Source organism: Pseudonaja textilis, chromosome 1 (assembly GCF_049901715.1).
Source record: "Pseudonaja textilis isolate UNSWEBS1 chromosome 1, rPseTex1.2, whole genome shotgun sequence".
Classification (NCBI taxonomy): domain Eukaryota; kingdom Metazoa; phylum Chordata; class Lepidosauria; order Squamata; family Elapidae; genus Pseudonaja; species Pseudonaja textilis.
Genome location: NC_141990.1, coordinates 174,097,642 through 174,114,650, shown reverse-complemented (window position 1 = coordinate 174,114,650; position 17,009 = coordinate 174,097,642). Strand labels below are relative to the sequence as shown.

Below are 17,009 nucleotides of genomic sequence, written 5' to 3'. Positions count from 1 at the left end.
TGAATATTATTTTAAAAATTATAATTATGTTGGAATGTATAATCATGCACGGTAGCAAGCATCCTCTCTAATAAACAGCAATTTATTACATGCACAGAATGGAGACCAAATTAACTTCTATCTAATGCCACTAAATACTTGAAACAGGAAGAAGTGGACCCCTAGGAAGGGAATGGATACCTAAGGGGAATTAGTTTCCAACAGTAAAATGCCTTTCTCAGCTTCTAAAAGAATTAGATGTTTCAATCCTTGTCATGGTGACATTCAGTTTCAGGCTGTGGGTATTAGGCTGAATCTGCAAAGAATGGCAGAGCCATAAAGTTTATGTTACAGCCAGCAGCCATCACAGATCAGGGTAGATTTAGAGTGTTCGATTCAGAAAGTGTAATATTGTTTATGTATTTTGGAAAGTGACAAGGATTAACTTTATTAGTACCAATAGCACTATAGTATAACTTATTTACCAAAATACGAGCCAGATAAGCAAAACAGTATATTAAAATAAGAATACAGGAATGGCTACGACCAGCAAGAAATGATCTGAATTGACACAACTAGGTTGACAACTCATCTCTCAACTCACTAGTTTAAGTATGCACATGTTTTCCTTATGTACCTTTCTCTTCTTCTCAAAATGTACAAGAGAACAAGTTGTTTGATACCAATACATAATGGATTTTCCCATGTCTACTTTACTAAATTGAATGCTGTTTTAATGGGTAAAGAAATTTGTGGTTTAATTGTGTCAAAACATCCACTTAGGAAGAGGAGGAGAAGGAAGGTGATGATATAGACACAGCTGTAATACGCTATCAGCACAGCTCAACCCAATCTTTATTTTTTAAGAAAAGCTGAATTTTGTAAATTTATTCTGATTACCGTAAAATAAGATTGCCAACAATAATATTTCAGCAATTGTGTAAACAACACTTTGGTGTTTCATGTGAACCATGTCTCCCATGGTACTGGTACTAATATTTTAAAACAGTATTAAACAAAATTTATATGAAAGAGTGATTAAATAAAAACCCATTATGGTGCTTTATTGAAAAAATAATTTGTAGTTTAGGTACTTCATATAAAATCAGAATAAAATTATTAACATTAAAATTGGCACAATTGTTGGGGGCCATTTGCCACTTTTCTTTTTTAAAAATGCACTTTTATTGAAAGTTTTAATAACAAAGGTAAAAGAAACTATACACTAAACTCAGAAAAAAAGAAAAGGAAAAGGAAAAGGAAAAAGATAGTAAAAGGTGCACAAGGGAAAAAGAAAAGAGAAAGGAAAGAACAAGAGAAAGAAAATATTTAGCTTCTGATCTTCATCAAAATAAGTACAAACAAATTTAATAATTTATAACCCCTATGTTACATGACCCTTTCTTCTGAGGAACAGATTTACTTATTTATAATATGAATGTAATAATTACTTACATTAATAAAATCAGTTATACTGAAGGAAGACCCAAAAAAGTAACGTACATGTTAGCAATATTAGATTGCTATGGATTCCATACTGAAATTTTTGCAATCGTTTATCTATATTAGAAATCCATAATTTAAAGTTATATAAATAAAAAATGATTTTATTGAGTGCAACAAATCCTCCAATAGGTTAAATCAGATAAGATTTTTAAAGGTAACTAATAACATTTCTAAAGGTAAGTAATAATGCTGGGAAAAATAAAAATGCTCTGCAATAGATACTTTGGGGAAAGTTTTCTGCAAGCCTCTGACTATGATTACCATTTGCCATCGTGGTATTTTATTGGAAAACAACATTTGTATTGAAATAACACAAATTGTATATTAACAAACCTCAGGTCTTCAAAATGTAGACCATTCTACATCATACTTAACTTTATTTAAAACAGAAGACAGCATTAGAAAGTTAACCTTATAAGTATGTCCCTTTTTGTCTTTTTTTCACAGGTATCCCCAGTGTGCACAACACATGGGTGGTGGAAAACAAAGTACAAAACCTCAGTTCAATCTGATCATTCCTTCAAGCATGCTACAGCTCTCCAACACCTGTTGTGAATAAATAAAGTTGGGAGTGTGGCCACTATTTCAGAAGAACATTTAGTATGTTCTACCCTGTGGCAAGGATATATTGTAGGCCTAGGGCAGGTATCACATGCCCTTTAAGACAGAGACCTTCAGATGGAAGGGCCTGGAACGAGAAAAAAATCAATCTGTGAACTCGAGGGTTTCCCAGAATTGAAAGAGGTTCCATGGGAGACTAAGGAGAGGGAGGGGGAGGTAGGTAGTAGGAAGGTAGGTAGGTAGGTAGGTAGGAAGGAAGGAAGGAAGGAAGGAAGGAAGGAAGGAAGGAAGGAAGGAAGGAAGGAAGGAAGGAAGATCATTTGAACACAACCAATCTGAAACTGAACAATGTAATGTTCAGTTAAAAAAATAAGGATCTAGCTTTCCTGCAGCAACCCATTTCTTTAATTGAAACTGTAGGGATCTTGTACCAAGTATATAATGCATGTTTCATGTATACGTACTATAATATATGAACTCTTGCCAGTTCCTGTGGGTCCAACAAATATGGTAGGTTTCTGATGTGTTGTCAGTAAGTCCATCAATGAAAAGTATCGTATAGTATCCAAAGTGGGAACAATTATTTCATTGAACAGCATATCCTTTGATATAGGTGGAGCTGACTGAAGTGCTTCTATCCACGGTTCCCATCTTCCAGCTCCCTGTTTCAAAATTTAGGACCAAGTAATTAGAAAGCATTGCAGTAAAGGGGGGGCTTACATAAGCCTGCAATTTCCTCATCCAGTGATATCATGCATATCTCATTGCATTAGCAACTGATTATTTCAAAGTGCTTAGGCATTTGTGCTTATAATTGACTTTTTAAATTATCTGTTTATGTCAGCATCGTTTTTTCCTTTATTCTTTATAACTTTAATAATAAATAACAAAAGACTGTAGAGTTTTTTTCAAGTATTGTACACTGTATGCTATACTTCTAAATTTAAAATTCAGGATCAGATCCTGACATGGTTTGGAGATCATCTCTGCAGAAAGTGAGAACCAGGTCAGATTTTCCTTGTTTTTTTTTCTTCAATGGCTACATTGTATATGTTTGTTTGTTTGTTTGTTTACTTATTTATTTATTTATAGGCTGCTTGATTCCCAGTAACTCTGGACAACTTACAAACAAGGTTCTGGAGGACAGGTTCTGCCTCCCCAAATAAACCAAAATTTCATGACACAAAGGTCCCCACCCCAAACCTTTAACTAGCACTTGTTTTAAGGAGCCTGTCCTGCAGCTTTTTGGCTGTTGAATGATTGGAATTTATCAGTTCCAATTTGTAGGCACTGAACTACTTTCTATTGGTTTCAATGGAAAAGGGTTAAGGACCATTTTAATTCTCTTATTAAAAGCACATTAGCTGAAATACAACTTCAGATAGCATCTTCCTGATGAGAATAAGTATAAATTTATCTCAATGGCAAATCTCACTTCTCTTGCTTATTATCATAATGTAATAAGTGCATCAAGCATTTAATAAATAAATGTGTCCTACTTCCACAGCTATTATTTTTTTCATTTGTACATGAGCCAAATCCCACAATTCAAATAATTAGATTACAATAATAATTTTATCAATTGCTCTTTGAAAATCTCTGTTCAAAACAAACACACTCACATCTTTGATAAATCGATATTCATAAATTGTTCCATCTTCTGGATAGGGAACAGTTAAGATTTTTGCCCGGAAATGCTCAACCCCACTCAACAATTTATACTTTTCTCTTGTCTCATCAGTCATTGGTCCTTCAAGCAGTTCACGCACAATCTTGTCGAACTTCAGTCGATCTTCTTCTTTACAGCTGGCTCCAACAGACCATGTGAGTGCAAACACAAAAATGCTCTGGAGTATTCGAAAACAAATTAAAAGTAATCATTCATACACACATCAACAACATTTCAAGTTTCAATCTTAAGGTTTTAAGAAATCTACAGAACAAAACCAAGTGGTCAAAAGTTGCATGGGGGGGAAACATGTAATCCCAAACTAAATAAGCTCAGAAGTCACTCTGTATATGTCAGTCAGAGTAGTGTACTAACAGATACATGCATGTATCATTGCAGGCTGATAGCAACCAGCAATGATTAAACTTTAATTCCTGCCACATACCTTTCCAACCTCCTCTTCCTACAGAAGCCACCTCCAACCTGCAAGTCTTGTAATCCAGATTTGAGAGCTGGGGCAGAAAATGCTGACAGATGTCAAATAACATTTTCAGATACTTTTTAAGGCAGAGGTGTCAAACTCGCGGCCCCTGAACTGGATGCATCATCCATTGGCCACACCCATCCCCAGTTTAGCAAAGGGAAAAAAGTCATGATACATCATGTGACGATAACATGATGCCGCGAGTTTGACAGCCCTGTTCTAGGGTTTGGGGGTGGGCATAGGGAAGCCAGAAAAATGGCTGCATTAAGCCAACAGAATTGTGCTTATTATTTTTCAAATCTACCATCAAATTTCAAATGTTGAAATGTTGATAGGAAAAAAAAATATGGGACTGGAGAATATAGGTAAATTATCCATCCTGCACAAGAGCATGCGGGGGAATTGGAAATCTGTTCCAATGGATGTAATTAGCCTAGAGGAAAATATTATTGGGTAAAAACTGAAATTGCAAGATTTTTTTTATTCATTGGTATTTCGGTCACTACAGCATTCCCTAGAAAGGCTTCCCTGGACCATTCTACATTCCTTTCATTCCCAAGGCAAAAACCCATATGTTTTCTCCTTGGGTTGCTATCTATGTGAAGTTCTGTTTGTCACACTATAGAAGGTATATCAAAGCTGGAAATGATGCAGAAGCCTGCAGCTCACATGCTCAGGTGGTGGCCTACACCACCTTTCTCATAAACAAAAAAAGGCTAGAACATCTAGGGCTCTTTAGCATGGATAAAGGACAAAGGAGGAAACATGATCAAGATGTTTAAAATAATGCATGGAAAAAAGCATACAGAAGAAAGTTCTCCTCCATCTTTCAAAACACTAGAAGCAGTAGCTCTAAAACTAACTGGAAGGAGAATTAAGCAGAAAAAAGAAAGTATATCTTCTTCTACCACATAATTAACCTGTGGAGTTCATTACTACAAAATGTGACATCCACTAATCTGAATGGCTATCGGATAAATTCAGAAACAGAATTATAATTTCTTAAGTTTTAGTGTCATCTCCAGGATGGGGAAAGCATACCTCTGTCTGCAAGAGGGAGGGGGGAACGTACAGATGCTCTTTGCTTGCTACCTGGTTCAGTGACCATTCAAATTTATGACAGTGCTGAAAAATTAAACTTAGAATTGGTCCTTGAAGTTGTGGCCATTGCAGCTTCCTCGTGCTGATGTGATTGTGATTCAAGCATTTGACAAATGGCACACATTTACAACAGTCACAGTGTCCTGCGGTCACATGGTTGCCATTTGCAACCTTCATAGCCGGCTTCCAACAAGCAAAATTCAATGGGGAAACTGGCATGAAGTTGCAAGTCATACTCACATGGCATTGTGCTTAACAACCACAGTGATTCACTTAACAGGTGCAGCCAGAACTGAGGTTGTATGTTTGGTGTGGCCACCTGATGGTTTGTTTTACAACCTTGACACTTGGAGTTGCCAGTCCCAATCAGTGAGTGAGGACTATCTGTATCTTCATCTCCTGCTTGGCAACACTCCGTAGGTGGAGATCATGGTGAAATATGTGGACCAAGGTGGGCCTGGGTATGATCCAAATTTATTCTTCTATTAATATTTTAGTTTTTATTATAAACCCATGAAAGGTTAAATTTTCTATTTATTATGCTGTTAACTGATTTGGATGTCAATAAACCAAGACTTTAATTTCATGATGATACAAAAATAAAATGAATTTAACATCACACAAGCATGCTTTTTCTGGCCTCTTAGTGATTTTTCACCTCTGAAAAGTTCAGAGAACTTCAAACTATTCAGTGTATTTAGAAGATCTTGCCCACCTCAAGCCATGAAAATATTTCACGGTCAGTAACAGTTTTAAGTTTTGCTTCATTGTGAAACTCATCCATCATGCAGTCCATGAGATTCATTAAAGACCGAACCAGGTTTGTGTCTGATGTTGGAGAAAGTTCCTAGGAAAAAAGAAAATGTGATCTCATTTGAATACCATTCTTCTATTGCTGATTTAGGGACAACTTTAACTGATTTTGCTTTATACAGTAATGCAGTTTTAACAATATGGCCACAGAGAGGAAAACAACAAAACATTGGTTTCTAGAGACTCTTTACTTGGAACTTTGGGTAAGAAATAAGATTGTAATAACAGGTATGAAAAGAACACAATTAGCAACCAGTGTGATATCCTTGAAATAATAATTACCAAATCCAACTGCAGAATAGGGACTAATTTGTGTAGTTGTAGAACAAATGCTAAATCTTTATTCCATTTCCATTAATAGTTAAATTGCTACAAATATATTTTAAAATGTAGCACATAAACAGCTAAACAAACACCTCAATAGCCACATTTTCAGAAAAAGACAACATTTTATACCACTTTGAGTGAAGTATTTATTACACTGAAACAAATAACGGTCTGGACAATGTCCAAATGAAAGACCATCTCAGAGTTGAGTTGAGTTGTCTTGAGTTCCATATTGAAGCAAAAACATATTTTTATATTATGTAAATAAACAAATAAAATTAACTCACACATCTAGGTCCTAAAAACTAACATATGCACGCACACACATACACACGTATATGCATACATAAATATTTTTGTTACAGAACCACTATTAACAACAGTGAATACACCATTCGTGTCTCATATGTAAACATATTTTATATATTGTTAATAATATTTTTAAAAGGAAATAAATACCACTTTATCATACCTTTGTACATTTTCTAACAAATTCAACAGAAAGTGGAATGATTCTATCAAATAAGCCTGTTATAAATTCTTTATGCAAAGTGGTGACTGTAGGTGGCATTAGATGTAACCAAGACAACATCAAAGGTCTCCAACCTAGCATGTGAGGCTCCATGTAGACCATTCCACACCTAGAAACCTGCAGGAAGAGAGAACGCCTTCACATAATAAAAACTTCTAAGTATTTCATTAGGTATCATGAAATACTGAAACTATTACTGAAACTATCAGGGTTTTTTCCCCAAGGAAGTGTATTGATAGTGTTGTTTTTACCTTATTATAAGCTGCCTAGAGTCGCTTGAGGCAAAATGGGTGGCATGTACATTTATTTATTTATTTATTTGTTTGTTTGTTTATTTATTTAATACCAATGAAGAAAAGTTGGCTTAATTTACCTATTATACAAAATCAAGCAGAAAATATGTCTAATTTTTAATCAAATGACAGACTAAGTGAAAGTAAAAGAGATATAGTATCATTTAGGGTTACTTTTCTAACATCCACCAAAAAGAATACTGTAGCTCTTTTCCTTCATCTGATCCACAAGAGCAATTTAAATATGAGGGAAATTATTAAATTTATTAAATATATTATTAAATTTATTAAATATATTAAATTATTAAATATATGAGGGAAATTATTAAATTTAAGACAGATTCACTGTCTCCTAACTGATAAATCTTTCCACAAAGACACTCTACATTACAAAAATAGCAAGATATTTAAAAAAAACAAAGGGTCTTCAGTCATGTTCCCTTGGTAGTGTGTTATTTGTTTGCTTGTTAAATTATATGCTGTCCATCTCACCAATATAGCAACTCTAAATGATTTATAATCTAATAAAAAGTTTAAAAGTGCTAAAACAAACATTAAAATTAGAAAAATTGAATAGAAAAGTTAAAACTTAATAACCAAAATAATGGATGGTCTGGTAGTAAAGACCTTCTGTATCCTGTCAGCCACCTGCAATGAAGCAGGCCCCTCTTGGGGCCCCAGACCAAGCAGCAATTTTTAAGGTTGTTCAGGAAGACAAGGAGTGTGGGGACGAACCTCGCCTCTGATGGAAAAATATTTCAAAGAATGGAGCCACAGCAGAAAGGGCTCTTCCCCGAACCCTACCAGTCAAAATTCTTTGGCTGGTGGGATTTGAAGTAGTCCTTCTCTGCTGGAATGAATGGGGCAAGGATGGGATGGTTCCTCAGATACCAGGACTTATGCCATAAAGGGCTTTAAATGTAATGACCCATGCCTTGAATTGGGCCAAGAAGCAAATTGGCTGCCAGTACAGCTCATGTAAGAGAGATGCCACATGTGCCACTCGAGGGGTCTCCAGAATTGTCATGCTACTGCATTTGGCAACAGTTGTAGCTTCTGAATACTCTTCAAAGGTAGGCCCATAAAGAGAATGTTGCAATGATCCAAATGGAAGATGATTAGACCTTGAGTGACTAAGCTTAGGAGTCATGATGCAGGAAAAGGCACAACTGAGCACAACATTGTGCCAGGGCCCTTCTAGTCATAACTACCACCTGCTCTGATCAGGAGACACAAGTCTAGGAAAAAGAAACCCAGATTGTGCACCAAGACTATCTGAGATAGTGCAACCCCATCCAGAACTAAACCCTCAGATCCTGAGGTCCCAACTTGTCATTCTGAAGATCAAAATCAAGGACATACTATTTCAGTTCCAGATTTACTCCCTCAGACCTGAATGAATTTTTAAAAAAAACAGTTGATAAACCATAATTCTTGAGGTCTAATTTGATTTTTTTCCAAGACGACTGATAATCATTCAGTAGCAAGAAATCATCTGTTCATCTGTAAGCTTACAGTAGCAGGAGACGCAACTTCTAAATCCATCGGTTCAAAAATAAGGCTCATTTGTTGTGACATCTGGATGATCTCACCACTCATCAAACAGAGTTTCTTGTTATCGTCTAGCACAGTATTCATATTCTCAATCCATACAGCATCCACTGGTCCATCAAAAATAAGCCATTTCCTATCTGGTGTCTGAGTTGAAAAAAAAAAAACTTTGATATTACTTTACAGGCAGCCCTCACTTAGCGACCATTTGTTCAGTGAACATTTGAAGTTACAATGGCACTGAATGTGGGGACTTATGACTGATCCTCATAGTTGTGCCTGTCACAATATCCCTGCAGTCACATGATTAATTCAGGCATTTGTCAACTGGCTCACATTTGTTGCATTAGTTTGTGGTCACATAATTGCCATTTAAAACTTCCCCTACCAGCTACCCATTAGCAAAGTCTATGGGAAAATCAGCAGGGAAGTCCCAAGTTTCTCTCACAAGATCCTGGTATTCCTAAAATTTTATCTCCTTAGGTGGCATGAGGTTCTTATACCCATAATGCCTGACCGCCCAATCCCACACATACTCTGTAGTGCCAACCACCTTCCCACATTCATGTTCAACTATAGTACTTACCTGCACCTGCCATTAGCACCATCAGCCCACACTCCTGCCTGCCCACAACACCTGATTATGCACCCATAGTCCATAGTACCCATCTGCCCTTGTGCCCTCCTATCTTTACTTGCACCTGTCCATAGTGCCTGCCTGTCCGCACTTGATTCTGCCTGTAGCACCCTGTAGCTGTCACCTGCCCACCAAGTATTCATTCCTTGTCCTGCTTGCAAGCTACCTAAGGAAAGGTTTGTTTTGACCACAAGTTGCGACTTCTTGCTGGTTTTTCTTTGATTTGCTTCTTGGAAGCCAGCAGGAAGGTGCAAGTCACAGTCACACAAGATTCCCACTTAGCAACTCTCTTAATGGGGACAGCAATGGGGACTTCTGGGATTGCTACTGCTAAACCACCTGGTCACATGACATTGAGCTTTACAATCATATTGCTTAGCAACAGCTATCCCAGCAGTCCCTGGGCTGTAGTTAAGCCACCACATCCTGTACTTAATAAAGTATAATTTCAATTAATAATGGTATTGATTACTTCTACTATGGGTGCTTTATTGTATTAGTTATATATTATTCTTTTTTATAAGATAAACCTCTAGAAATTTGTTAAGAAAACATCAGACAGGCAAGAAGAGAGGAAGGGTCAGTACTACGGATCAGTCTTTCTTGAAGCCAGTAATCCAACTCCTCCTTTTTGTAGGACACATGAGAAAATACAAAGAATATACTATGTATTCACAACTACCAGTTATAATGAATAAGATTGATCAATTCAGATCCTTCGTTAAAATATGATAAAGATCAAATCATAGAATGTTTGGCTAAGATAAAATCAACGATTAGAGGCTTTTTTCTATCACCGCCATGATTTATTTTTTTTCATATGATGAACCCAAAAACATTCAATTTTGAGGGTCTACTTACAGATGAAGAAGCAAATGCTCGAAAACTGACGGCGAGGATACCATCAGACCATTCATGGGAGACTGGATCAAACTGTCCATATAGCTGCCCCATGGTTATAGCTTTAGGATTGATAACAGTGATCTGAACCTTATTTTCCTCCATGAGCCCCTGAACACACAAAATAAACTGCATTTCACACGTGGATATCACACTTATATCATCAATCTAATGATATACAAACAAATTACTCTTTTGTTGGTTATTAGCAACAAAAGGCAGTCAGCATTATACTCCCAAAAGGATAGCAGGCACTTCCTGACAAAAATAAAATGTCCTTCAAACAAGTAGAATCATCAAACTGCCCCAAGTATTCTTCAAGGGGTTAGGGCATGTGGTGGAGGTTAAAAGTTTGGACATTCAGACCAAAGAATTTGACTTCCATTATCACCTTTTTTCCCCCAATAGTTGCTTTTGGGTGACCTATAATTGCTTAAGTGAATACAGTCAACAGTAGGATGTTTGTTGCCAAGAATAATCACCTCAGGGTAGAAAAGGTCAGAATAAAGAAGAGAGGAGAATAAACTAATGTATTCTATAAATTCTACAAGGTGACATGTCCCATTAACAGTAAGAAAAGATGTTATGGCTCTTTTTAGCATCCGGGGGAAGGCAGTCACTCTGTGTGTGAGGGGTGTGCAGATTCCATCTTTATCCTTAATAAACAGATAAGGAAAGTATGTGATTGGAGCTCATTCACTAAATATTTGTAGACTTCTACCAATTCTGTTCTTGCTAGGTTACAATCACTAGATTAAGTTACCAGTTTTAAAACATTTAATATTAAAAATTCAAATATGTTTTGAGTTTGCAATCAAAAGCATCATTCTCGGGAAGTTAAATCCCATTGAATTTAAGTGGAATTTGTTTTAAATTAACAATATTAATAATTAGTAAGTAAATAAGTTGAATTGAATTAAGACCATGCTTCTTAATATTTTGAACAGAAGCATAACCTTTGCCTTTTTGAACAAGATCTTTCACAAAAGCATATAGGTTTACTTTTTCACACAGGTCACCCAATGAAGCTGCCAAAACACGATAGGCAGAGGTCTTTCCACCAAAGGGTTCTCCAACTATCATAAAGCCATGGCGTACAATCATCATTTCAAATATCTGTAAGATTTTCTCTGCAAAGAAGTTAGTCATTTGCAAGTCCATTTCATCACAGTTTGTCTTGATCGCTTCCAGGATATCGTTATAATCTGGCTTCGGCAACTTCACACCAGGAAATAAATCTGAAGTGATGCCCTGCCAAAGCATGAACAATAAAGGAAGGTATTTAAAGATGTCCAAAATACCTTTTCAAACCAGTTGTATGATATGACTGCTGTCAATAAGTCTTCCCCAAGCAATATAGGTTGTCTCTGAAAATATCCCCCAGAATTCTCAGTCAGCATTGATACAATATACCATTTTATCGAGGCCCGGTTCAGAGACATTGATTCATACATTCATAAATATGGTTCCCTGTTGATTTTAATATGGTGCATAGTTTTAGCTATAGCAACTTGAGGAACCAGATCAATTGTAATTTACACAACAAAGCATAGTTGAACTATGGTTTAGTATGGGGATTCATCTAGGGGTTGTCAAGAACCAGCCAATATTTGCGGGGAGAATGCAGGTTGTAGCAAGTAAGCCAATGAATTAAGTCATGCCATCCACAGGGGTGGGCAAGTATTTTTGGTGGAAATTTAGGATTTGTTTAACATTGTTCAGCCTCTTTGTAGGCATTGTGTTCCAGTGTGGTTTCACATTTACATCAGACACACAGAGCCTGGGAGCAGAGGACTGCAAAGCTCCCATTTCCTCTTCACACTTAAGATTTTAATAAACAACTGAAGAAATTTAGGTATAGAATATGCTTGATGACCCCTTTAAGATCAACCTCTACCAATGTGGCAAATTCTATATCAGTGGCAAGAGTGGCAGAATTATACGCAAAAAGTAATGATGCCAGAAGTAAAAAGGACAGGACTTTGTATAAGAATGAAGGCAAAGGGAATGAAAGAAAAATGGGGTATCTTCCCCCCAAACCTATTTTTTAACATTTTACCCTAACATAAACATGATTTTATATATTGACTAATTCTCTAATACTTATAAACTTATCTATAGCCTAACAAGAGTTAGGCACTTATAAAAGAGATATGAGAACCTGTTAGTGTATAATCTCTGCATCTTTTACTTCTTTAATTCAGATTAGATTAAAAAGATTCCTCACCTCAAAAAGTGGGAGATCGTGGGATAAGAACTTAGGCAAATTGACATCTATAATGGATCTAAGCAGCAAAATCTCTTCATTTTCTTCTGGATATTTCAGCTGCATAAAACACAGCATTAGTTTCAGAGTAATCGCTTTATCTTAATTCAGACTACCACCATCTTTAATCACATGGCTATGTTTTTCACATTGGAATTGTTACCTTTGGATATGTTTTTGCAGTGATCAAAGGCAAGATAGAGATAATAGTAATTTTTAAGGCATCTTCATATCTCATCAGATGCTATTAGGCTGTTAGATGAGATTGTATTTAAGCTTCCATTGACAACCTATTATTAATATGACTTGTGGCTTGAAACTCTACATGAATTTCTGATGGTTTGTCATTCAAAGGTATGATTAAATTGGGGCAAACAATAAGCTAACCCAACATACTGCCAGAAAAGACCAGAGCACTGGACGTGCATTCTGTAAAGTTGTCACACTGCCCGCATATCTAGTCAAACTTCTTCCATTAGTCATAATGGATTGATCATGTGCAAATGTTTTTCTTCCCACACAACTGACATTTAACTGGAAGTTTCAAGCAAATAGTGGAGACATACAGTTACCATGGCAGTAAACCCTAGTATGTCCTATTCTTAGGCATAGTGTATTATGATTGAATTTTCGTATAAAAAAAACATGGGATCAAAGTAATTATGCATCTTAATGTAATTGTATTGGAACATAAAATGTTCTAAGACAATTTTGTTCATTTCTGTGAAATAAAGTATAGATGTAATACAGATTATTAAACTTGATGGCCAGAAAAGTTTTCATAATACTTCTAGATATAATTGAGGCTGTATCTAGCTCACTTTGGATATTTTCAGTGTGAAAGAAAACAACACATAGGATCATTGTGCTGGTCTTTTATGGCATACAATCAACATTTTGTTATGATATGTGAACATTTTAGTCACTGTCATATTTAGGAAAAACTTCCATAAAAATAGTTAAGATAAGACTCTAGATTTTACTATTATTGTTGTTATTTCAGTTTGTTCTTTAAAAAAAACTTTTAAACTGAAAATGATTCATGTGCTAAAATTCATGAGCAAGGGAAAGCAAAGCGAAAGAGGAATGGTTGGCCTGGAAATGCATTCCTAACTTTTGGAAGCTGGCCACTGTGTAATGAATATTTTTATAATTTTTGAATTATCAAAAAATATAATTTAATATAATTTTGCAATGCCAATTGTGCATACTCAAATATAAAGTGTTTGCTTTCTCGGAACTGTAGGATAAGTCTTGAAAGAAACCGTGTTTCTCAAAAGACAAACAAAGATTTATTTCTAACAAAATACCAAAAGATAGAACTCTAAGGAGACCACAGAGAAAGGGCATCAAATGCTACCTTCAGATTACCAGCTGCTGTGAGGACTGATTTTACTGCTCTCATCCCATAATCATAGTGGTGCTGTGAAGACAACTGCTCTGAACACAGGCGATAGGTAGCTACAATTTTCACAGACAGTGGCCGTGCCGTTACAAATCCACAGGAATACAGGACAATTTCAGCAATCATGGCATAATCAGGTACCATCATAGCAACAGTCCGAAACAAAGCCTATTAAACATACATTAATAGACAGGTAACTGCACAGTCTGAATAGTGTTTATAGCCTGTTAATAGCTTCTCAAACAGTGAAGTGAAACTAAATTTCATTATCAAGATGACAAATGGCTCCCTGGAGAAAGAAAAGCAGTGAGTAACACACAATGATATATATGCATACATTTTCACAGGCAGCAAATTTTCTCCCACATCCCTGCTTTGTATTCTAAGAATACATACAAAAAAAGGATAAAAGTCAGGACTTTGCATGCTACAAAACTGATTTCGGAGAACTGTTCCACATTTCATGCAAGTGTGAGCGAGGTACCTCTTTGTTACTCTACACACACAAACCTGAAAAAAATATGTAGCTGCTTTTAGAACCGCATAACAGATCATAACAAAATCAACCCAGATTTCTCCACATGGGGCACAAATGGCCAGGCTCACTTTGGACACATGAAGCAAAAACCTAGCTTTCTAGAAAAGTCTATAATGCTGGAAAGAGGGAAGGAAAGAGAAAAAGAGGGTGACCAGCAGCAAGGAGGAGCAGTGCACCATTGGAAGACCTGATGGACCAAACTGGGGACAGATTGTCATAAAGAAAATCTACCTATACAGGTTCTCCAAGAGTCACCATCAACTTGATGGAACACAATCATTTAGCTTATTAAAGAAGCTTGCCTTGCCTTAGCAAACAGAAAACAGATGCTGTGCTACCCTAAGTTTTGAAGCATTTCTTAGGTTCTAATAGTTAAGAATGGGAAATTATTTTGGTGTAATGAAGATGCAGAGAGGGATTTTGGAGATCAGGTGTTCTAGTCCTCCCCAGAAGCTACTGGAGTGACTTTCTCTCAGCCCAATCCACTTCACAGGGGTGTGGGTTTGCAGGGGGAGTAGATGGAAGGATCATTCTGTATGCTACTTCGAATGTCCCAAAATAAAGGTGGATATAAATCTGGTAAATAAAAAGAGATATTATGAGTTCAATGGCCTGCAAATCTAATTTATAAATTTGATTTGATTTTGTCACCACCTGACTCCAGACTAATGGACGGCTGATTATTCATAAAACAAAACACAGGGGGAAATCAACAGGGAAAATAAGCAAAATGAATAACCCAAACAACACCAAAACATAAATGACATGTATCAATGTTAATTAATAAATTAAGATAAGCAGAAGATTTTAACTGGCACATAATTATATACATTTGCACCAATGAAAGAACTGATCTTATGGATCAATTAATGGTCTGCCTAATCTTGAGATGTTCATTTTTTTTTCTTGAGATAAAAGTCCTATTTGCTCTTTGAATGACATGTTCATAGTACACTCCAAGATATGAGGGGGCAGGTACCAAGGATGTTATTAAACTAAATTTAATTAAGTTCAAACAAAATTAATGTAATATGGTTATGCCTAATATATTTCATGAAGTTTGCTCTCATCAATCATATGTCATTTCATTATTATTCTCAATGTTATCATTGATTTTTAGAAAGGATTTTCTTAATGACAAGAAATCTTCCTACCGTACAATCCTATGTATTCCTCCATACGGGTCCATAAGAAATACCCTTTGGTAAATGCAGTCACAATACCTTAAGATTGTCTGGAAGTTCAGAGCGTCCAGCATAGCCAGGATTCATAGTAATGAAGACTGCACATGTTGGGTTAAGCTTGAGTTCAGTCCCTTCAAATACTAAAATGTCAGCACCAGCATTGATACCTGGGAATCAAGAGAAAGAAATAGCACTTAAAACCAGGCTGAAACATATTTTATCTCAAGTTCATAGAGATTAAAATCTAGTGAGCAGGTGTTTTACCTCTTTGGATTGTAAGAATTTGTTGGGCTACGACAGACAATACTTCCAAATCAATTCTGTTAAATTCATCAAAACAAGCCCAGGCTCCACATGAAAGCAAACCCTAAAAATAAAGAAACCAAAGGTGAAAAATATTCCAATACTTATTGGAAAACCAATGGAGAGCTGTGGGAGCAAGAATTATCTCTATCATTCAATCTAACCTTCAGGATGTTCTTTCACCTTTTTCCTGTAATCTAGAACTATACTTACTGCTCTCTGTTGGTCAGTTCCTAATGGCTGGGTACAAAAGGTGGGGATCAGTGATCAATGCTCCTCTCAAGGACAATTATTTGCGACTTTATTTATTTTATTTTATTTCATTTGGTTTGTCAATTGCTTACAAGATAATCGGTATAAGTAAAAACATAGTTATGAATACATGGATACATATAAGAAAAATAAAAGAAACAATAGGACAGGGATGGTAGGCATGCTGGTGCGCTTATGCACGCTCCCTACAGACCTCTTAGGAAAGGGGTGAGGTTAATAGTAGACAGTCTAAGGTTAAAGTTTTTGGGGTTTGGGGAAGAAACCACAGAGTCAGGTAGAGTATTCCAAATATTGACCACTCTGTTGCTGAAGTCGTATTTCCTGCAATCAAGTTTGGTGCAATTAACCTTGAGTTTGTATCTATCATTTGCTCTTGTGTTGTTATGGTTGAAGCTGAAGCATTCATTGACAGGTAGGACATTGCAATGTATGATTTTATATACTATACTTAGATCAGACCGAAGGCAGCGTAGTTCTAGGTTTTCTAGGTCTAGAATTTCAAGTCTGGTGGCATAAGATATTCTGCAACGAGTAGAGGAGTGGAGAACTCTTCAGAGCATTTATTTGTTGAGATTTGAAGTTGCCATTTGTTTGACCATTCTGATACTTAGTCGAGGTCTTTTTGAAGGGTAGCAGTATTGTCTGTGATGTTGAATAGCTTTACATCATCAGCGAAGAGAACGCAAT

The 17,009-nt window shown here is 36.1% G+C and overlaps 1 protein-coding gene across 1 annotated transcript in view; it reads right to left on the bottom strand.

The window, feature by feature from the left end:
• DNAH7 (dynein axonemal heavy chain 7) overlaps positions 1 to 17,009 on the bottom strand; it is a 176,862-nt gene that overhangs the window by 78,518 nt on the left and 81,335 nt on the right. Inside the window, exons 25-35 of the mRNA XM_087919773.1 lie at positions 16,011 to 16,113; positions 15,786 to 15,913; positions 13,980 to 14,192; positions 12,581 to 12,679; positions 11,356 to 11,604; positions 10,315 to 10,464; positions 8,781 to 8,963; positions 6,913 to 7,089; positions 6,016 to 6,147; positions 3,669 to 3,893; positions 2,511 to 2,708 (exon numbers count right to left, since the gene is read on the bottom strand). Of these exons, the coding sequence (XP_087775899.1) occupies positions 2,511 to 2,708; positions 3,669 to 3,893; positions 6,016 to 6,147; positions 6,913 to 7,089; positions 8,781 to 8,963; positions 10,315 to 10,464; positions 11,356 to 11,604; positions 12,581 to 12,679; positions 13,980 to 14,192; positions 15,786 to 15,913; positions 16,011 to 16,113 (1,857 nt within the window). The remainder of the gene's footprint in view (positions 1 to 2,510; positions 2,709 to 3,668; positions 3,894 to 6,015; positions 6,148 to 6,912; positions 7,090 to 8,780; positions 8,964 to 10,314; positions 10,465 to 11,355; positions 11,605 to 12,580; positions 12,680 to 13,979; positions 14,193 to 15,785; positions 15,914 to 16,010; positions 16,114 to 17,009) is intronic.